At 42.5% G+C, this 22,656-nt stretch overlaps 1 protein-coding gene across 3 annotated transcripts in view; it reads left to right on the forward strand.

Moving 5' to 3' along the window:
* Positions 1–22,656, forward strand: part of dock11 (dedicator of cytokinesis 11) — a 54,046-nt gene that overhangs the window by 28,755 nt on the left and 2,635 nt on the right. For all 3 annotated transcript variants that reach the window (XM_076087015.1, XM_076087016.1, XM_076087017.1), the window contains 22 exons: positions 1,296–1,477; positions 2,849–2,962; positions 4,705–4,780; positions 5,503–5,591; positions 6,426–6,546; positions 6,839–6,905; positions 7,571–7,618; positions 7,883–8,028; positions 10,368–10,483; positions 10,950–11,087; positions 11,810–11,992; positions 12,482–12,595; positions 13,387–13,602; positions 14,895–14,952; positions 15,981–16,087; positions 16,495–16,617; positions 17,293–17,406; positions 18,220–18,366; positions 18,777–18,987; positions 19,118–19,308; positions 19,667–19,767; positions 19,903–20,041. In XM_076087015.1, coding sequence (XP_075943130.1) covers positions 1,296–1,477; positions 2,849–2,962; positions 4,705–4,780; positions 5,503–5,591; positions 6,426–6,546; positions 6,839–6,905; positions 7,571–7,618; positions 7,883–8,028; positions 10,368–10,483; positions 10,950–11,087; positions 11,810–11,992; positions 12,482–12,595; positions 13,387–13,602; positions 14,895–14,952; positions 15,981–16,087; positions 16,495–16,617; positions 17,293–17,406; positions 18,220–18,366; positions 18,777–18,987; positions 19,118–19,308; positions 19,667–19,767; positions 19,903–20,041 — 2,801 coding nt within the window. The remainder of the gene's footprint in view (positions 1–1,295; positions 1,478–2,848; positions 2,963–4,704; positions 4,781–5,502; positions 5,592–6,425; positions 6,547–6,838; positions 6,906–7,570; positions 7,619–7,882; positions 8,029–10,367; positions 10,484–10,949; positions 11,088–11,809; positions 11,993–12,481; positions 12,596–13,386; positions 13,603–14,894; positions 14,953–15,980; positions 16,088–16,494; positions 16,618–17,292; positions 17,407–18,219; positions 18,367–18,776; positions 18,988–19,117; positions 19,309–19,666; positions 19,768–19,902; positions 20,042–22,656) is intronic.

Raw genomic sequence — 22,656 nt, forward strand, 5'->3', positions numbered from 1 at the left:
CTGCACATCAACGCCACATACGTTTGCTGCCGTATGCAAACGACCTGCACCTCCTTGCTCTGACCTGCACTAACCCTGCCATCCTGTCAGCTTCCCGCCTTTTTTTCTCTCACAGGACACTTATTCACTCCCACTCACTCAGCACAATGCTAATGCCCTCACATGCCTGAGCCTGTGTGTTGTTGTGGGAAGGACCATTGGTCCCCCTTTTCGTAGTGACTTGACACTTGTAAACATCTTCTCACGATACTGGGTTTCTCTCTCTCTCTCTCTCTCTCTGTGTGTGTGTGTGTGTGTGTGTGTGTGTGTGTGTGTGTGTGTGTGTGTGTGTGTGTGTGTGTGTGTGTGTGTGTGTGTGTGTGTGTGTGTGTGTGTGTGTGTGTGTGTGTGTGTGTGTGTGTGTGTGTGTGTGTGTGTGTGTGTGTGTGTGTGTGTGTGGCTCTCTCTCTCTGCCTCTCTGTCCTGTCTCTCTGTCTCCGTCATTAGAGAAGATAATTGCTGCAGATGGGAGCTCAGTTCCCAGGCTGCATTGCCTGCTTTGATATTAACACTGCATTATTATGAAATCGTTGTTTGTGGGGGGAAACGGACAACTTCTCATTTCCAATGGCACGGAAATGTACTGCACTATATATTTCCCAATGTAGGCACTGAGAAATATGTGATCTTAAAGGGTAAGTTCATCCCAAAGTCAAAAATACATATTTTCCCACTCACCTTTAGTGCTATTTATCAATCTAGATTGTTTTGGTTTAACTTTAGAGTTATCGGCAAAAGAGATGTCTGCAATATAATGGAACTGGATGACACTCAGCAAGCAATCTAGATAAAGAGATAGCACAACAGATAGGAGGGTAAATATATATTTTGGATTTTGGGATGAACTGTCCCTTTGATTCCTCCTTCTTTGGTGTGGTGTGGAAATGTAAACGTCTGAATGAATGTGTGCTTTTGTTGAGATTCTGTCGCATATTGCAATGTTGCACTTTAAATGATGCCACAGTAGGACTGAACAATACTGATTATATTGCATGTACTATGTAATATACAATCATAATTATCTAATTTTTAGAGATCTTCTATATAAGAAGATGCCGTTAGATTTCTAACAGCATCTTCTTACGAGTTACATCTTCAACAGAAAACACATTTCACAAGACTGGTTATCAGATTTTAGTATTAGGAAACTTCCCACAGTCATGACCTCACAGACGGTGTCCCAACAAGCCATATTTTATCAGCATCAGTTCAGCCTATGCTCGTGTACTGACGCTTCCTGTCTGGCCCAACCACAGAGCAGAGTCTGGAGTTCAGCCTGACGGAAGAGTACTGCCGTAACCACTTCCTGGTGGGCCTGCTGCTGAGAGAAGTGGCTGAGGCCTTGCAGCAGGGGCCCGAGGTCCGACAGCTGGCCGTGAGCGTTCTCAAGAACCTTCTTATTAAGCACGCCATGGACGACCGCTACACAGCGTTCAAGGTGAGGGAGGGCGGGGCAATTCGGTTGAATAAAGAAACGAATAGAACACTTCCACCCAAAATCCGGCCTCACGGGAAAGTTGGTGCATCTCCACTGGAAATTTCACACGTCCAGTCAGTCCTCATTTGATATTAATGCATTCTGTAGAGTGGTATGTATTTTTGTCATAAGGCCTTTATAGAATCTAGCCTAATTTGGAGGGTTGGTAGGCACTGAAAAATAATTCTCACTATTGGATCATCAAAGTCTGTTTTATTTCTAATGTTCCAAATTATTGGGGACCTGGAAATGTCTATAAAATCAGATTTATCGAGACAATAATTATTCCGTCTCGTTCAAAAATAAATTCTACACTCAATCTTGACTCAATCAGCATAAATTCCCTTATCCTGTATGTAGTTGTTTGGTTTAAATAGCAATGAATAGAAATGCTGAATATGAGACTAAATTACCTGCTAAGTCATGCTTGAGTGGTGTCTGTCATTTACAGAAGTTTTAAGATATCCCCAAGAAGTTATGACAAAATCCAACTCACCATCAGACAAGGTCATACAGCAAGAGACATAGTAAAAAACAAGATCAAAACAAGTATTATAAATAAGTAATAAAACAGTAAAGAATGTTAACTAAGTAAAAAAATCCACAATAACTAAAATATAACGAGATATTGTATATACAGACAGAATAATTGTTTGTAATTGCAGAGTGTATTTATATTGCACATAATAAAATCCTTGTCAGTGAGAAGCGTATCGTGGTGCGTCATGGCTAAATTACTACTTTTGGATGCCTTAGTGCCCTTGGAAGAGTGCCTGTCTTCAGAAAGACGGTTATTCTTCTCATGCTCCTTCACATACAGTACATGTTTATGCAAGTCACTGTCCACTGTTTATTCCAGTCATTTAGGCAGTCGTCTGAAATAGTTAGTTTGCTGAATCTGAGGGGGCTACACTCATACAAGCCCACGAGAAAGTGAAGACGGGAATATGAAAATGTTCCCGCTGGAGGCCCATTGTCTCCTCTCACCGCAGTGCAACCTATTTGAATCAGAACCTCAATGTTGGCACGCAAAAAGTTAATGTTTGACACAGGGGACGCTCTTAACTGTGTGTCCATGCCCTTAACAAGATACCAATGTCTGTTATGCAAACCAGCCAGTGTTTAGAGTGCAGGCACTATTGGGAGCAGCTGGGAGCAGTTGGCGATTGAGTAGTTTGTTCAGGGCAGACAACAGCTATGTATTTATTACAAGTATAGCCATTTTGTCGCGCTCTATAAGTTCACTCATCAGTATTAATACAGATGTGTATTACATATCAGTGCATTTGTTATTAAAAAAAAAACCTCATCTAATCATATTTAATGTTTCAGAATCAGCAGGCCAGGATCTGTTTGCTCTACCTGCCACTCTTTGAGCTGCTCTACCAGAACTTGAAGCAGCTGTCTGCCCAGCCACACAGCTCCAGCCCCGGGCTCGGCCTCAATGTGAGTCCCCTCTGAACCCTGGATTTCCACAGTAGGGTTACTCAGGTCTTCAACCTACCTTTGACCTTCAACCGTGTTTATTACATGAAGAAACATATAAAGATTCAAGAGGAGCCTTGATTCAAATACCGAGGAGCCTTGAATCATCTGCACATAACGATGAGCCATTTGCTCATCATTTTGTGCTTGAAACGTGATTATTTTCTTAATGTAATAAAGATGTCATTTTAACAGGAGCATATGACTGCGTTGGAAGTCATTTGGGAGGATTCACAGTTACAGTTTCTTGGATTCTGTGTGTGTTTGCACCCTGACTGTTTAGTTGTGATGCAAACTTCAAATGGTATCTGTCAGGAGGGTGAAATGATGGAGTCAGTACTTCAACGTATTGTTTATCATGAAGTCTGAGCCTTCCTACAGTTCATTTGAGTGAAACCTGGAGCAGGTGCTCCCTAACGAACAGTATACATTTCAAAAAATAACGTTTTAAGTTGTGTTGTATGAGCTACTTATCCATAGTCAGAGTAGTGCCTACAGTAGATGGAGTTAGGATAAACAGACCGGAGCACCAGCGCGGGAGCAAAGTCATTTATTTTAGACATTTAAAACAGATCGACATCATTCTAAGTGTACGCTGTATTTAGAATGTTTTCACCGCTTTAACTTACCGTCAGACAGTCATTTCTGACGGTGAACAGAAGCCGTTATCTGTGGTGTCGTCAAAGCCACAAGACTCTATTGACAAAGGCAAGGCAACACGAGTTTATTTATATAGCACGTTTCAGCACCAAGGCAATTCAGAACAGTGCAAAAGAAACACATTTACGTAAATACAATTCAAAAACTGTCATTTATGAACCAAGAGAATATAAAACACAAATAAGCTAAAATAGAATAAGACAGGTATGAAATAGAGTCAAACAGTGAGAAATGATTTAATAAAAGGCAGCGGCAGTGAAGGTTCTGGCTGACGTGCCGGTTTCTGGTAGTTTGTTCCAGATATATATAAAAACTGAATGCTGCCTCTCTATGTTTAGTTTTGACTCTGGGGACAGAAAGCAGACCTGTCCCAGACCACCTGAGAGGTCTGGATGGTTCATAGCGTAGCAGAAGATCACAAATGTACCATTCAGTGCTTAATTAACCAACAGTAGTGTAGGACTCCAGCTGCAGCGTTCTGAATCAGCTGCACCTGTCAAATTGTTCAGGGAAACCGTTACAGTAGTCTGCTGAAGATGAATACATGGACTCGTCCTCTCGAGACATAAGTCCCTTAATGGTAGTAATTGTAATTGTCTTAATGTTGCTTTTGAAATTTAGGTCTGAGTCCATGACTACACCTAGATTTCTGGCTTGGTTTGAGGTTTTTAACGTTGCCGACTCAAGTCGAGCACTGACTTGTCAACGTCTCTCCTTGGCTCCAAAAATGACTACCTCAGTTTTGTCTCTGTTTAATTGAACAAACAGTATTTACAACTCAGAACGTAGAAGTTGCTGTTCTACCGCTGCCTCGGGCGGTTAGGTTTGTGTGCTACAGATACCCGTCAGACAGCAATGTAAAACGCTGAAATGATTCTAAATATAGCATTCACTTAAGCTGCTGTTGATTTAGTCTAAAATACGTTTTGTAGGTAAAACACTGACTTTGGATAAATACCTCATACAAGCCCAATTCAAAAAATCTGATCCATCCCTTTAACGGTAACCCAGATTTCACTTCTTCCATCCATGTGGCTGTCCAGGGCTCCAGAGATGACCTGATATCAACGGGGTCCACAGACAGCAGGAGAACCAGCACTGCAATTGAGAGAGACCACGGTGAGTTCAGAACCGCGCAGACAGACACTGCCCAGCATATCTGGGCATCTGGTCTCTTCCTGTTTACAGATCATCCATCATCATCACCACACTGGCAACATTTATGTTGCACAGGACTCGGTCCATTAGCGGCACTCTCTCCTGCATCATTGCACTTACCCGAGGCTTTCTTATTCTGTGATAATGGAGACATTTTGATTTGTACACTGCATCATTCGCTTGTGACTTGAGATGTTGTCAAGAAGAAAGTAGCAACCAAGGAAATCCAAAGTGAAACGCTTCAGTGTCGAAGAGTTCTCCGGCAATTTGGTTTTGCATTTCACAAGAAGTCACAAGAGACGGACTGAGGTTAAAGAAGATACAATGACAGTTAGTGTCTCGTATGAGTCCTTCACACACTTTCCAAAATGCATTTCAGTAGATTGTTTTCCCTGGTGACCGAACCACAGTGTGTTGTGGGACTTCTCAAAGCTTCTTAAGAGCCAGAGAAGACTTTATATTCCCCTTAATAGATGGTTTATTTAGGATCTGTTTATCAGATATGTTATCAGTAGGAGGTCAAGTATGCAGTGCCTACATTCCTTTCTGAGCTTGAGACGGTATCAGTATCTACCCTAAATGTGCTAATGTCACTGCCAGTGAGCTTGTTAGAATTGAGTCAATGTGTTTACGTTATTGTGCTGCTTTCAGTTGGCATTAAAACTATACTGTGTTGGCTCCAGGTCTGCCAGTTCAGAATGGCCACGTTGTGAGGAGAGAGGACTCCCGATGCTCTCTGTTCATGGACTCAGGAACAGCAGACAGCACTGAGGTGAGAACATTCTACACCAGCAGAACCTCGGCTAAACGCAAAGCCCCGGCATTTTCTCATGAAAATAATACTGAAGAAAACATCTCCGTAATGCTTTTGAAGAGTGTCCCCCCGGTGCTGGCTGTCTCTGAACACATTGCCAACATAGCAAGCCAGGTTTATACTGGAAAACACACGGGCTCTTTAATGTTCATGTTCTCTGGTCTGATTCCAGAGCTGAGTGAGCATCCGCTGTTTTGTCATGCACCCAGATGTGGAGTGTAGATGGACTGGAGAAGATTATTTATCGTCTGTGTAAATACGCTCTTTTCAGCCCACCATCTTTGGTTTACGGTCGCTGGATATTTGAAACAGTCTAATGGTTACAACGTTATGTCACTTCTTGGCCACAACTCGGTTCCCTGAACTTCACCCATCACGTAACCTCACTTGTAAACTGTAGATAGCTTCATGGTGTTCAACGCAACTTTAAAATTATATTTAAAAAACAGAAATCTATCGCCTTGCTTGCAGTATCGCAATATATTTTATCATGATACGTATCTTATTGCCAGAATCTTGCCAATCCACAGCCCTAGTGTGGACCATGTGTAGACATGAGGACTTTTTCCTCTTGCTGGAATAGTTGAATCTATAGTAACATCCTTAACAATACTCTTTGTTAAAGGATACAGGCCGGGGAAATCCCATGTGCAGACCAACCTCTATCTCAAAATACAGTTGTTGGCTGGAAAAAGTTACCAAATATAAAGACTTGTTTGGCTGAGTCAGCGTTTTTTTCTTTCTCCCATGGATTTGAATATCTCATTGTTGAGTGTGTTTGTGTTGTTCCAGCTGCAGAGGCGTGGCTCCACCATGAGCAGCAGCCCCGTGCCTCCCATCGGCAGACTGGGACAGTATGAGATCAAGGGCCTCCTGCTCTCCTTCCTGCACATCGCCAAGACCTTGTCAGAGGGTCAGTGATGATTTGTAACCGCACTGCCCGGTCACTCACCATGCACAGGAAATTACATAAAGTTCTGCTATTTTTGGGGGTAGAGTCTACGCAGAAGCTTGGCTCAGCCGTTGCACAAACAATGAAGTTGTGGATTGACTGATTGTCATCGAGGATGTTTAGTTGATTTAGCTCCACGAGTCCATGTAAAATCCACAGGAACCATTTATTCAAATTTCACTGCACATTGATTAATGTTGGCGACAAAAACAAAAACATGCATCAAAGAGTTTGACTTTGTTTTTGTCCACAGACACTCTCATGGCCTACTGGAACAAAGTCGGCCCTCAAGACATCATGAACTTCCTCAGTTTGCTAGAGTGAGTAGTGGTAAAAAAATACATAATGGTCTGTTGTAATGCAGTAAAGACCCGTGTTTTCTTATGACTAATACTGTTAAAGTCAACAGTCTTTTGTTACTGTCATCACTCTTGGTGACTTGGAAAATGGTAAATTAAAGTGAGTTATCTGCAACCGAATCATTTAAAATGGCAGTAGACATTTTTTCAGCTAGTCTTAGTGACATTGATTGGAAAAGAGTTGGCAGCACTTCACAGAAAGCACTACATTTAGTTTTTCAAGGCTTTGTGCCATAAATTGTGCCATTTTTCCAGGAGATGGCAGACAGAATAGCATAGTGAAAGCCAGACTAAAGCCAATCTAAACGCTGATAAAGTCATCTCATGTCATTGTTTACTTCATAATGATCAGTCAAAGCTGTCTGTTGCCCCCTTAAAGAAACATGAACGAATGAGTTTACCTTTCACTTTCACTTTTTTATGGCACAAATACCACAAAAGTCTGTGTGTGTTAACAGACGATCGGATAGACACTGTAGTGCTACCTTATTGCTCACAAATCAAAGTCGTATAAAACAAAGACTAAAAGGTTTTTGGAATAAATACCAGGAAGGTTAAAAGTAAACTGAGCAAGACGTTCCCGTTCTCCTGCTGATATTTCTTTATTATTGTCACTGTCCCTGCAGGACCTGTGTGGTTCAGCTCCGGTACATTGGAAAAAGGAACATTGGGCGGTAAGGCTGCAAAACCAACAGCACTGTTGACCTACCTGTCACATAAATCTGAAGCTACGATTACATACTTCCACGTTGTCCACGATTTCATAGAACTGTTGGTGTGGTTTGGTTAATCATTGCATCACTCATTGTTTCTGATGGGTGATGTGTTCGGTAATGACCTTTTCTTATGTTATGTTCATATAATGGATAAGATAACTGTATCTCTCTCTCTCTCTCTCTCTCTCTCGCTTTCTCTCTGTGGGCATTTCATTCATACAGGAGTCAGGAGATATGTGTGCCGAAGCTGTTCTCCTCCGACAGGAAGTCTCAGACGATGCCGGCTATGCGCTGCAACCGAGCCAGCCTCATGCAGACGAAGTTACACCAGTTCAGCACCATGGAAGCCTCCCTCACTCTCAATATAGGTAACCACACACACCAGTTTGTATGCAAAACCTTAGGCCACCTTTAATCTTATTATTCTCAATAATTTATATATAAGAAGGGAACTGATATGTAATTGTAATGTTCTAGAAAGATTCTCAATGAGTTACAAGTGAGTATACGATTTTTTAAATAGGTTTCACTGCTGCCCCGTCCACAGCAGTACATAACTTTGCTCCAGAGCTGGAACTCCATCTACTGTAGGTCATACACTACAAATACTGCAAGTGCCTCATACAACCCCACTCCAAAAAAGACAAATTAATATTTACAAATGGAACTCTATTCTGGACATCAACAGATTTGCAGAACCATGTAACTACTATATAATGTCCTGGTTCTTTAAAAAAAAAAACTCTAATATTTCAGTTGGTACTGTAAATATTATGTATACTGTCTCTTTGTTTTGTGTTAAGTTGCATAGTTCTAACCCGTAACAGTAAGTAGTCCCCCAGTAATCACTCAAAAAAGTGCAAAAACTGAAAATTTAAGGAAGACCTTTTCAACCTCCTTCTAGTAAACTTACAGTCAAAACACACTTTGAAATGGCAGCTTTTTGGCAGAGCAGCAGTTTCCCAACCACTTTTCCCACAAGTAAACAAGGCTAATAGTTTAGCCCGGACCGACCATAGTCTCAGTGTTGAAACCTGGAAGACAGCCTTGTTTAAACATGGAACAAAGTTTGCACCTGACAGTTGGATTTGGAGAGTCTTAGCGTAGAGACTGCCAGATGAGTTGTTAATGCAAAGTTAATCTCACATAGCCAGACTTGTGCTGAACTGAGGTCTGGTGTAAATCAAGCACCAATGTTGTTAGAGACACACACGGTGAGCTGTTGTTATACCCAGAACAAAGAAACTTACACCAAGATACAATAAAATACCATGTTTGTACCTGAACTGACACCAGCCAACGGGCACTTCCTAGATTGATCCTTAACCTATTAAAAGTCACCGACCACATTGTGTCAAGCTTAAAGGCCTTTGAGAGCTAAATGTAATGGTTAATGGATGAGGCTTAGCCAGATTAATGCAACAATGTGTAAAATCCACACTGAAACCTGATGAGAGATGTGTGGTCTGTTGCTGAGGTGAATGGGCAGGATCAACTGCATGTTGACTAATTCTGACACCACCTGAAACCACCAATAGATTTCAGCATTGCATAATTGTTTTGTTATTTTTACCTTGCTGGAGCCGTTTATGACCCTGGCAAGTGTTAGGGTTAGAACAAATGATGAAGGAGCTTGCAGGCCGCAGGTACTCTTCTGCTGCGAGCTTCTTACTGCGCACGCGCATCAGAAGAATGAGCTGGACCCGGTCCAAAATTAAAACAATATTTAATGTACTACACAAAGTTCACTTACAAACTGAATTAACTATCAATAGTAATGTTCTCGAGAGCAGAGACCACATACACGCATCTCCTCACAGTCCGGCGCGGCCAGTTAGCTGAAAATGAGAGCCGCAGTGATCTGAGGTAAACTCCCTAAAACATTCTCTTTTGTATCCCCTGAGAGTCGGAAAGTGTCCGATACTGTCATAAAACATGTGAATGACCCTCCGTGGCGATTAGTGATTGGCTTCATTTGAATTCTGCCCCCTCCCATTATCGATCCCTTAGCAAAACATCTTGGCTCCTCGCAAAACATCTTGAACTCCTCCTCTCTGTCCTGCTGGTCAGCTTGGCATTTGACCGTCCCACTGGCCCCATCCTCCATCGATGAGGTCGCCTCCATTTGCTGCTGCATGTCTGACACCTCACTCAGAATCCCTATCTGACCCTCAAAACTATTCTTAGTGTTTTAATACCTACAGTGACTATACTTCTATGATTTAATACATTCAATGAGTTAATATACTGTAACATATAATATCCTCTATAAGTAAGAATATTGTAAACCTATAATACATTCCATATGGAAACATATTGTGACTGACATATTTATTATTGTGACACTTCTACTCACCACTAGGGGTGTTATTAAATCCTACTAATAATGCGTTTAATACTGAAATTCTCCACACAAGCTACATGCTAATGTTGTCAAACATGGGGGAAAAAAAGTTGAATTGTGCAAGATGTTTTGAGTGACTTTTGGTCGCCTGTAAGAGCAAATGAAAGCAGTTATTGAATAATTGAATAATTTGCCCGTAAACTGTATTCAAATCAGCAAGTTAAAGAGAGTGCTGATAACTAAAGACAACGTGGTAATCGGCAGCCTTTTATACACAGAAGGGAGTAATGGATGTGTTCTTTATTGCAATGTGAGCTCTTACTCTACACTGTGTCGTGATATTATCGTGTGCGTGTGTTCTAGGGACGGGGCCATCAGAAGCAGAGATCCACCATCAGGCTCTGCTGGAGGGCAACATCTCCACTGAGGTCTCTCTCAGTGTCCTGGATGTCCTCTCTCTTTTCACTCAGTGTTTTAAGGTCAGTACGCGTGCACACACACACACACACACACACACACATTTACTTAGGTCACTTTTTAAGAGTTAAGTTAATTTCATGGACCCTCACCACAACCACTACTTCCTTTACCCTTAAGCTTAGCCGCTGACCCCCAAATCAACTTTTTAGATTTTAATTATTTAAAAAAATTTGTCCCTAATTGCACAAGCCGTTCCCAATTAACTTGTCTTCAGTATGAAATGTGTCTCCGAAGGAAGCCTAAGTCAGAAACACCCATACACACTTAACCAAACCTACTTGTTTGAAGATAGTCATATTTGAGCTTTTTATACATCAAAGTGTGTGTATGCGTGTGGATACTTGTACTACTCGTGTTGTAGGGACAGAAAAAATATTTCGGTTAAGTTTGGTGTTCTCTAGAGAATAATGTAATTCAATGCAGTGTTCCCCTCTGTGTGTGCGCGTGTGTGTGTGTGTGTGTCAGACCCAGCTGCTGGACAGCGACGGTCACAACCCCCTGATGAAGAAGGTGTTTGACGTTTACCTGACCTTCCTTAAAGTCGGCCAATCAGAAGCCGCCCTCAGACACGTCTTCGCCGCGCTCAGGGCTTTCATCAACAAGGTACGTCTGCACACGGCGATATTGAAGTCGGCATGACCGAGGCGGGCTCTGTTCAAGAAAAGAAGCTGTGATGCTTTTCGTTGTTTGGGAACAACCGTTTTAGCCACTAGTGAACAACCAGAAGTGATGAATGCTGCCACTTCTTCCATCCTACGTGTCATTGCGGTGGTCGTTCTCTCTCGTTGCACTATTTATAGCATCCAAAACATGGACTTGACAAAAAAGAGCGGATGCAATGGAATAAACATCAGTTTCCTGTGTTTGTCGTTGTTGCTGCCGCCTTGTTCCCACATTCACATATTGTCGAATTACTCTTAATCCGATTTAGAATTGTTTTTCACACATTTCATTCAGATCTAACGCAACGTGATCTCAGACTCATGAGGGGACATGTCATGTCGAGCCCCAGCTTCCCTAGTGCTATCCTGTGATAGCATCAGCAGTATCACTGTTGGCTGCTTGTGTGATGCGTCAGAGGCGAGCAGCAGCAGAGACTGTTCTGACATGTTGTTGTGTCGGTTATCTATCTTATACCTCTTTACCATTAGAGCTACGTACAAGTTCCTTCATTACTATGAACACACACACACACAAGTTTATTTTTACTCAATCCCACACACTGAAAATAGTCCTAAACAAATGCTGCTTCCCTCCCCACATCCTTAAGGTATTTTTCTAATCCCGTCTCTGCCCTTTAACACACTAACTTGTTGTCCCGCCAGTTCCCGTCGGTGCTGTTTAAGGGCCGCGTGACGCTGTGCGAGGCTCTGTGCTGCGAGGTGCTCAAGTGCTGCGTCTCCAAGCTGGGATCTCTGAGGGCCGAGGTGTCGGCCCTGCTCTACCTGCTGATGAGAAACAACTACGAGTACACCAAGAGGAAGACCTTCCTACGCACGCACCTGCAGGTAGAGTGGAGTGGAGTGTCGGTGTTGAAGTAGAGGAAGAAACAGAGGACGCGCTTGTCGTCCTCCAAACTGGCCTGACCAGTTTCTGGTCATGCATGTTTAATACTCAGTGAACAATAGCCTTATTGTCAACAGTCAACACAGTTTGTGGTCTGTAACAAGGTCTCTCATGATCTCAATACTCTCATGATCGCAATACTTGCATCCGAGTACTTCAGATGCTTTTCATAAGGCCAGTGGAGAATGTTAGGAGAGTGTTTAAACAGTTTAAACAGACTGCATGCTCAGTTTCCGGCTCCTCTAACACAGTAGCAGAAGGCCATCCAGCTTTCCATTAGCTCTCACTGGACTCTGTCAATATATATACCAAGTGGAGCTGTGTTTACCCTCCTTTCATTCTCCTCTCCTCCTCATCCACTCTAGTTCCCCCTCCTCGGTCCGCTCCTCTCTAACCATCCCCTCACTTTGCTCCTTCTTCTTTTCGTCCAGATCATCATTGCTGTAAGCCAGCTGATCTCCGACGTGGCGCTGACCGGCAGCTCTCGCTTCCAGGAGTCTCTCTCCATCATCAACAACTTTGCGAATAGTGACAAGGCCATGAAGGTACAGTAGAAGTCAACAAGACGAGCGTAGGGAAAACCAGAAACTCTTACAGCTCCGAATCCAATATCTGAGAAAATCAAGAAAATGGAGTGGCTGAAATATTACTATATAAGCCTGTGCTGCGCTATCCAAGTCAAGAGGGGATTCAACCCAACACCTGCAGAAAGCCTCTCTGTGATCCAACTCTCTGTGTGTGTTTCTTCTCTATTTAGACCAGCCACGGCGGTCACATTTGTAAAAACAAACACGATGTGAGATTAATTGTGTAGCGTGGCAATACGGCTGATGTGGTTTGTTTAGACTGTTCAGTGTTCTAACTGTGTAGAGGTTTGACTGATGTGGGTTTTTCAATTGTGGGGAAACATTGGAAACATCGTACGTCACAATATAAAACATTACTAACAATGCGTATTATGAGACGTCTGCATGAGAGTTTGTTGCCCCCCTGCATGCTGGGAAGGCCTCCCTACAAGTAGCTGCAATCGCTTGAGCAGCACAGCAACGCTTTGAGTGATGATTACGGTTTCGGTTGTGCTCTTCATGTTGTCCTTATTTCAAAACAAGAGTGCGCTGCGATTAAAGATAACTTTGTCTAAGACTACACAAATCGGTTTGCCAAACCGCACTCGAAGAATTCAAATTAGTGTGAGAATGAGCAGGATCGTTGTAGCCCGGCAACAACATGCTTTCACATGTCTGTGTCTGTGTTGTGTCTGTGTTGTGTCTGTGTTGTGTGTGTGTGTGTGTTTGTGTGTTTGTTTTGTGTGTTATCTCCCCTCACACAAACGCAGTCCACAGCCTTCCCCACTGAAGTAAAGGGCCTGACCAAGCGGATCCGCACCGTACTGATGGCCACGGCCCAGATGAGGGAGCACGAGAGAGACCCGGAGATGCTGCTGGACCTCCAGTACAGCCTGGCCCGGTCCTACGCCAGCACCCCCGAACTGAGACGAACCTGGCTGGACAGCATGGCCCGAGCACACCTCAAGAACGGAGATTTCTCTGAGGTATCAGCAGGACCACTTTGAATGTGTCGCTTCGTGTCATATGTTCATCCGTCTGTCTCTTCTTTGGTTTTGTTATTGATACCTGTATCCACATAACTCTCTATGGAAATAATGCGTGCCAACAGGACCGGGTTTCTGTTGTCGCTTTTAGACATGTTTGCATATAATCTTACCTCCTTTCTCTATCACTTACAACTGTACACTGGTGATGTGCACACTGCCACACTCAGAGGCAACACCAAAGCAAATACCTTAAAGAGTGTGTGACCTACAGTACTCTCTAGTCGTACACAGTGAGTCACTCCACTTCAGGTTTCAAAGAAGCATTACTCACCACCTCCAGAAATTCTTTAAAAGTTGTAACACATTAATACATATGTAGTTTTTATAGTTGTACTGCTGCCCTTGGACCTTGTCCCACAATACAGTTGTACAACAACTTTTACAAGGGAGACTGATACAGAGGTAAAGCTGAGTAATGAAGCTTTGTACTCTACTGCTACTTTACTAGAATTAGGTTGTCATGACAATGTGATGTTTTACTGAAGGAAGATTATGTTGTTCCACTCCAGAGGAAGGTCAGAGGTCAGGGCTGACACAGAGGCTGAACCTGGGTGGTCCAGTGGATATACTGATGGCTTGAGTTCAGGCGTATTTATTTATTTTACCGGTTTTATTACACACAAAGCTAAGAGGAAAGACAAGATGACAGCGCAGCAACCAGCAAATAAACCTTAGATCTGTTTTATTCTATATTTTTGGTTAATTCCCTTTTTGTTTTGTTTTTATTTTATATTCTGTTGTTTTTGTTTTTTATGCTTCCTTTTATTTGATCTGATTTTTATTTTTTATACTGTTTGTATTTTTTGTACACACTTTTACAATTCTTGGACAGAAAAAGATCTTTTCACTGTTACTCATTATAAGTAATGTGTAAAATATGCCTTTAGAATATGATACGGGACACTTGGGAATGACTGCATGATTAAGAACTGATGAACCTTTCGCCTGGCGGCTGTCAGGCCTTCGTACATGTTGCTTTTTCACAGTTGACAAGCTGCCATTATCGATACAAGGTGTGGCTGGTTAGATGTGAGTCACAGGTGAAACACAATAAACCAGTCACCATAGTGATATGCTGTATAATGATATTAATGAGTTGCTGACTGCAATCTCACACCTGACTTTGTGCCAGGGTTTTCCTTTTCAGTTTCCTATAGAGCTGCATGTTTACGTCCTTGATCTGCTGTAGGAATATTCTCTAACTCTGCTGGTGTTTGTTGTCTCCACAGGCGGCCATGTGCTACGTTCATGTGGCTGCACTGGTTGCAGAATACCTGTACAGGAAAAGTAAGGCCCTCCCCACATCTACTGTACACACTCACACACACGCATGCTTTTACCTCCATTTGTGGCTTAAACTTATACTGTAATTAAACACCAAGCAATGTGTGCAGCATTAATAAAAGTCCCAGTTGGTTGAACCATCAAGAAAAACAATAGTTTGCTGAGGAAGCACCTAAGAAAAATATTTGCCTATGTCAAAGAGCCACCACAATGAAGTTACTGTCTTAAAGGGACAGTTCACCCCCAAAAATACATGTTTTTCCTCTTGCCTATAGTGCTTTCAATCAATCTAGATTCATGGATTTTGGGGGGAACTGTCCCTTTAACCGACACCGTGAGGACGTGACTAACTACACACACCTAACCTTGACCAGGAAACATGCTCACTCTTTATAGAGCTTTGTGGTTCGCCCAGAAGATTTGCCTGCACAGGTGATAAAAGACATGCCAGTTTGGTCAGGGACTTTTGTTAGATACAGCATGCAAACATTCCTCAGACCCACCACACCAGCACAGTGACATCTAGTAAAAACAAAGCAAATGGCTCTCGTGTTTGAGGAATGTCAACAGACATTTTATGAGGTGTGCAGCATCAGTTGGTTGCCTGCTACTCTCTCACAAAATGTGTTTGGCATCTAGACCAGAGGTAGCCATGTCTCTGCTTTTATTATGTGATTCATTATGAGCTAGTCTCGTAACTACCAAGTTATATTCTATATGTTATGGAAATATGCCATAAATATGAGTGAAATGATTAGAGAGACAGAACTGTGATTAGAAAAAATGTTTTGAAACTGAGTGCAACACTGTAACTCGCCATGCAAAGGTTGCATTTAGAGCTATGTGTGACTGTATGTTTTGTCATGACTCATACAGATTGCCATTTGGATTTTCATTGTTTTAGGACCAGTTGCTGTGATGTTGCAACCTCATAACTTGCATACATGAAATACCGTGTGTAGCAGATCATTTCCTTCAGGACATCTCTGTGAACCAGTTTTGTTTTTTACCTTGTCTTTGCTGCTCACTAGAGTTGTTCCCCAGTGGCCTTGCAGCTTTTAAGAAGATTACCTTGAATATTGAAGAGGAAGCTGCCATGAGGGAAGACACCGGAATGCAAGATGTCTATTACACTGAGGTGCACAGGAAGTGGTTTCTTGCATACGACATTGTGAAGTGACTTCAGCAATAGTTGGTCAATCCAGATCCCCTGATTTTACCTCACAGACAGCAACTGGCTTGGTTGTCATTGATTTCTACATTTTCCTCCCAACTAGGGGCTGGTATCTAAACTCAACCCTTTAATGTGGTAGTGATAAAAATAATGTGTACGTAGCACCGAGCTCCAATGTCCGGTCAGATTCATAATTGTGTTATATTTAATCACATAAATAAAGTTAAAAGAAATGCATCATTTTGCTATCGGTATTGTATTTCAATATCACCCAGGTTTAAAATCATAACATTCATATTTTATTTGTTTGATCTGATGGTACTTATGTGGATAAAAAGAGATCCGTTTTTACTTTTCAAACCTTTTTTTAGGAAGTCCTGGTCGAACACCTCGAGGTCTGCGTGGAGGCACTGTGGAAAGCCGAACGCTATGAGCTCATCACGCACATCGCCAAACTCATCATCCCCACCTACGAGAAGCGCCTCGAGTATGAGGTACAGATATCAGGATGAACATAAACATGCAGCCACTGTTTCTTGCCTGTCCTTGCAAAGTGATCCATCCGTGTCCTCGTGCTTGTGAAGGCCACGTTTGCACACCTATGTAAGGACTTTGGTCTGTAGAAACATTTTCTTCATATAAATACGGGTGTGTAGAGTTTACCTTATTCATTTTCCACTCTTTATTAAACTCCCGGGCTTCTTAGACCTGTTGACTTGCACTCACAGGATTGTTGGCGTCTCAGAAGTAACGTAACCTCGTACTCAACATGCAACCAGTGTGACCATTCTAACTACATTTAATGGGACTCTCTCACTCCTTGAGAAGACAACTTGGTTGTTATCGAGTGCTTTAAATAGCTCTTCCTTGCTGCTCTTGTAAACAACATCCGGGCGGGGAAAGGTCGGGTTCACAGGGGCCGTGAGCCTCCCAACACCCATCCTGGAGGAGAAACTAGGTCGCCAGTCTGTAATGGCGCCTATAGACATATACTTGTCTAACGTGAACGGAGAAAATGTCTTTAATTTTTGTTTCTTTGTTTGATGGGATGTTGCATAACTCCAATGCGTGTGAATGTTCCTGCAGGCACGGCTCAGTTATTTCAAGAAAAACAACAATCAGAAAATAGACCCAACTCTGATGCCATACGTCTTATTTGTTTTTCCCAGAAACTAAGTCGACTGTACGACACTCTGCACAGAGCCTACAACAAGATAATGGAGGTGATACAATCAGGACGCAGGCTGCTCGGGACGTACTTCAGGGTGGCTTTTTACGGACAGGTGAGGTGCACACTAAAGGGCTGGGTAAATTTGAATGTAGATCCAATAGTCTCATATTATGTCAGAACTAAAAGTAAGAGTGAACTCCCACCTTTGCCAGAAAGCTTTTGAAATATAGTGTAGAGGATAAAGTTAAAGTAAGAAGTAAAAGTAGACATAATGTGGCTCTGTATCGATGTTTTTTTTTTTTTGGTGGAGTCAGGCAAGTTATTCCAGTTAAAGCCGTGTAAATACAAAGCAAGATGTTCAGTAAGACTTGTATCTGTTTGTTGTGATTGCATAAGCATGTTTTAAAACCCTTTGTTGGATATGTTATGGAAATATTCCATAAATATGAGTGAAATGATTAGAGAGACAGAACTGTGATAAGAAAAAATGTTTTGAAACTGAGTGCAACACTGTAAATCGCCATGCAAAGGTTGCATTTAGAGCTATGTGTGATAGCACATTAACCAGCAGGTTCAAGACTGGATGTAGTAAAGTTGTGTAACTGCGGGGACGTTAGAAGTCAGCAGACACTTTCAGGATATGTGGCATGCAAATGTGTTATGCAAGTTAGGCTAAATGTGGTGAATGTGTTGCATTTTACTTGTGCAGAAGGCAAAAACAACAGAAAAAAGGCAGAATCACGCTATCTTTTTAATGGTTTTGACACTTTAAGTTATTTTGTATTGAAAACACAGAGGAAAAAATAACATTTTAGGACTCATTACTGAACTAAATGCATTGTTTTGATGCATGTTACTTCCAGAAGGCTTCCGACGGACTGTCTGTCGTTATATTTAGTGAGTGAACGTGTGTGTTTTTGTGCAGGGCTTCTTCGAGGAGGAGGACGGGAAGGAGTACATTTACAAAGAGCCCAAACTCACTGGCCTGTCCGAAATCTCTCAGCGGCTGCTGTCACTCTATGGGGAAAAGTTTGGGCCGGAAAACGTCAAGATCATTCAGGACTCAAACAAGGTGCATTAGAGAAATGGAGGATGGAGACGTTGGGAGTAAATAGCCTTGATGAGAATGATTGAAACGCAGTCAGGGATGAAAATCGCAGCTCCACTCTTGTGTTTATTTAGAAAATGTCATTTGTCCAACAATAATGTGGGAAATGTTCAGTTTCCTCACAATGGAGTCATCAGGAAGTCTCGGTTGACAAGGTGCAAATTGATTTATTTCACTGCTTTTGATGTGAGTCAGTGGAGGGTGAAGAAGCAATGTGTGTTTTGGCCTCAAGTCTTTGAACAAGAGGAATGTTACCTTTGGATGACATTTATACTATTACTCACCATTTGACAAGAGCCTCACTTATCTCATCCGTCTCTGAAATGTAGTGCTTTTGCAATTCTATTTCATTAAAGGTGTTTGCTTTCCCACAGGTAAACCCCAAAGACCTGGACGCCAAGTTCGCCTACGTCCAGGTGACGTTCGTCAAGTCGTACTTTGAGGAGAAGGAGGCACCGGAGAAGAAGACAGACTTTGAGAAGTGCCACAACATCAACCGCTTCGTGTTCGAGACGCCGTACACGCTGTCGGGCAAAAAACACGGCGGGGTGGAGGAGCAGTGCAAGAGGAGGAGCGTGCTCACAAGTACATGACTTTCTTTTCTGTGTCGTCTCTTAACAAATGTGTAAACGCATCGAACATACATTTTCTTGCATTTTGTCACAATGGGCATATGCTAGAGCCAACCAGTTTTGCCTGCCCGCTTTATCTCCAGCTGCCAACACCTTCCCGTACGTGAAGAAGCGCGTGGAGGTGCTGGGGGAGAAGCAGGTGGAGCTCAAGCCAGTGGAAGTGGCCATCGATGAGATGAAGGCGCGAACGGCAGAGCTGACCAAACTCTGCTCCAGCCAGGAGGTGGACATGATCCAACTGCAGCTCAAACTGCAGGGCTGCGTCTCTGTGCAGGTAAAGGTCCCCGTCACTCAGAGACACAGCGAAGTGAAAGATCAAATATAGTGATAACGATAATAACTGCTGCATGGAAAACATTTGATTGTTTTCTCTCAATTGGCTTTTGAAGTCTTCCATAACAAATCACCCACTTTTAGAACAGTCTAAATGAAATAACTAGTCTAACTTGTCAAACTTGGCCAGACATCTAATAAACTAAACATGAACTAGACATGGACTCTGGTTATTGTGCAAAGCTGGGCTGGGATCAGCATTTGAGTGACACGCACAAATGTTGCGTGCCAACTGTAATCTGGGTACAGATCAGTGATGTACGGGAATGCTTAACACTCCCTGGCATATTTTGTTGTAGGTGAATGCGGGTCCAATGGCCTATGCCAGAGCATTCTTGGATGACAGCAAATCCAACCAGTCTGCCATCAAGAAAGTGAAAGATCTTAAGGACATTTTCAGGTACTGTTGGATTTATTCAGTTTATTTCTTGTGTTGTTACTTCTTCCTCATTTCTGGTAAACAATTATGAGGGATTTGATCAGCAGTCATTTGAGTTTGTTATTAAGTTTGTCATCTTATTTCTGATGATTGCAGGCGTTTTGTTCAGGCTTGCAGTATAGCTCTGGACATAAATGAGCGTCTTATCAAAGAGGACCAGTTTGAGTACCATGAGGGCCTGAAGGCCAACTTCAAAGACATGGTAAAGGAGCTATCCGACATCATCCACGAGCAGGTACTCTCGCCTTTTCTGGGGGACTTCTTTGTACCGTTACACCCCTGTTACACAAACGCTTAGCTCTGCTTTGATGTGCAGTTGGTCACAAAGTCTGCTGCAGTGGTCTGGAAATCAAACACGGGCCTCCTGTGTGGCCACTCAACCGTTATCACTATAAAACCATTTTCCTGCTTAATTTCAAAAAACAGTATTTTATTCACTGGAGCATGCTGGATGTGTTAAGTCATTTGTTGTGATGCTACAGTACGTTGTGGTTAGGGGGCTAATAGTCACTGTGCGCGCATGTAATCATGTCATATTCAGTTAATCCATACTGCTCACAGGGTTACAAAATGACATTTAGAAAATTCAACAGCAACATAAACGTCCCTGCTGCTCTACGTAATTCTCAGACCTTACTATAAAACAGGTATCATTGGATCTACTTGAATATTTAAATATCTCAAAATCTGTACAAATACAACCAGAACCTTCTGTATAGATAGAAGCGAATCCTTCAAAGGTGCTGAATTCCAAATTCAGAGCATTTCTATGATTGAGGGATTGCCTCCACACAGCTCTCAACATGGCTAGACTGAGCCGGCGGCTAGCCGCTAACAGTGCGAACAACAGCAGCAGTGCTGACAGAGCACACAGTGTTTACCTGAGGGGCAACCGGAGGGTGGGGCACGCTCACTGGGACTCGCAAGCACTAGAAGCATGCGCTTTTTTCTGGTATATTAAAGATCAGAATTTAAAATGTAACACCTTTAAGATGATATGTAAAGTCACTATAGGGACAATCAGCACAGTTAAAAGCTGTTGCATTCTACTCAGCCAGGCTCCATGTTAAAGGCATGCTAATGAGATTATCGTCCACTGAGCCTCGTGTGGAATCAGTAGCATGCAAACAATGGAAACTGTGACAAATCAAACTGCACATACACATGAATCAGCTTTAACTTTTTTAATGCTGGTATCCATCACCATGGTTTCTCCATCCACAACTACACACACAAAGTCAATTTGTTTTCAACACGGGCACAGAAAGAGCCATTATCACCGCACCAACCCTGCTGGTTGCGTTTCATGAAAGCAGGTCTGATTTCATAAAGACGTTGGCCTCACGTTTCCAGAAGCTTCCAGCGACGTTAATGTGGTTGCGGCTGTCAAAAATAGACCGACTCGCTGATGAGACTTGGAGTGAGTCGTAATGAGTTGCGGGAGCTGTTTAACATCCTGGAATAAAAGAAAACTGATTTCCTGGAAAGAATCATTCCCATCATCACGCACTCATCTGCTCTTAAAATCCTTGTCAATAGAATTGAGCTGATTCTCCTCGTGTGTGTGTGTGTGTGTGTGTGTGTGTGTGTGTGTGTGTGTGTGTGTGTGTGTGTGTGTGTGTGTGTGTGTGTGTGTGTGTGTGCAATAATATTACGTGGCAATCATTTTACAGAGAGGGAATACTTCACTGTTGCTCATTGACAATGTTTACTTTGTCCTCTTCCCATCAGTGCAATATGTTGTGGTTGTATTGCAGCAGTGTTGTTCTGCCTGCTGACATTTGATATCACTTTAGCTGCTCTGAACTAACTGGTCTGCCTCTTTCTTTCCATTGTGCTGGCCATTAGCTTTAAGGAAAAACAGGTAATGTGATCACGAGGTGTGTTAAAGCTCCATCTGTCTTTTTGTCCTTTTTGAAACCCATTACTTCTCAATGTGCACCTTCTTAGTTCATTCCTTCAAATGGTAATCTAAATACATACATTCATCTGGATACAAAAAATAATAACGCAGCAGTCAAAATGGGGAGTCTGCAGAAATAGGTGATTAATTACTCGAGGCCTTGATTACAAACGAGTGAGAATAAAAGAGAATAAATATTCAGCAATTTAAAATGCTTTGAAAAAGAACAAAGCATTCAGAGGATGAGAATCCTTCGACGAGCTCCGACACATGATTGTGGCCGAACGCCGGCACCACATGTTTTATTGATAACAATGCAAATTACATATGCCGCTAATCAAATGATGTTTATTTGCATGGCCGCCGCATGTAAAACCTACGTCCTGGTGATAGAGCTGCTGCTCTGAGTGTAACCTCAGTTATTCCAAAACAAACTAGGGCGGACGCCTTGTGTCAAGTCATGCAGGTGTGGTCGCCAAATCTCTCTTCTGGAGCGTAGAAGAAGAAGAATTGTAAAACTGAAAGAACCAAATGTTCCGTATAGATCGGAGGTAGAACGTATTGATCCGTTTAAATCGGCAGCGGATTAAATGCAGGATGTCGCTGTCCCACCACAAGTCAGCCATAAACTTAAGCGGGCTCATCAACTGAACAGCCGATGATGAAACAGTTGAATCATGTATCTTATGAATATCCTGGATAAAACCACATGTAAACAGAGTGAGGAGTAACATGATGGAAACCAAGCTTGACCGGTCTCGCAGAAGTTGACTTTGAGGGCTTGGCAGGGTTTTCATGTGAATCACATCTATGGCGAGCTGTAGCAGACTCGACCCTCATTTGTTTAAGCTCCGACATGGCACGGATAAATGCCTGTCAGTTAGAAGCAGTGTGCTTTTACAGTTGTTGCAAATTGTTGTATTAAAGTACATGAGTGTACTTTAAGG

This window comes from Anarhichas minor, unplaced genomic scaffold, assembly GCF_050575085.1.
Source record: "Anarhichas minor isolate MPS153535 unplaced genomic scaffold, ASM5057508v1 ptg000009l, whole genome shotgun sequence".
NCBI lineage: Eukaryota > Metazoa > Chordata > Actinopteri > Perciformes > Anarhichadidae > Anarhichas > Anarhichas minor.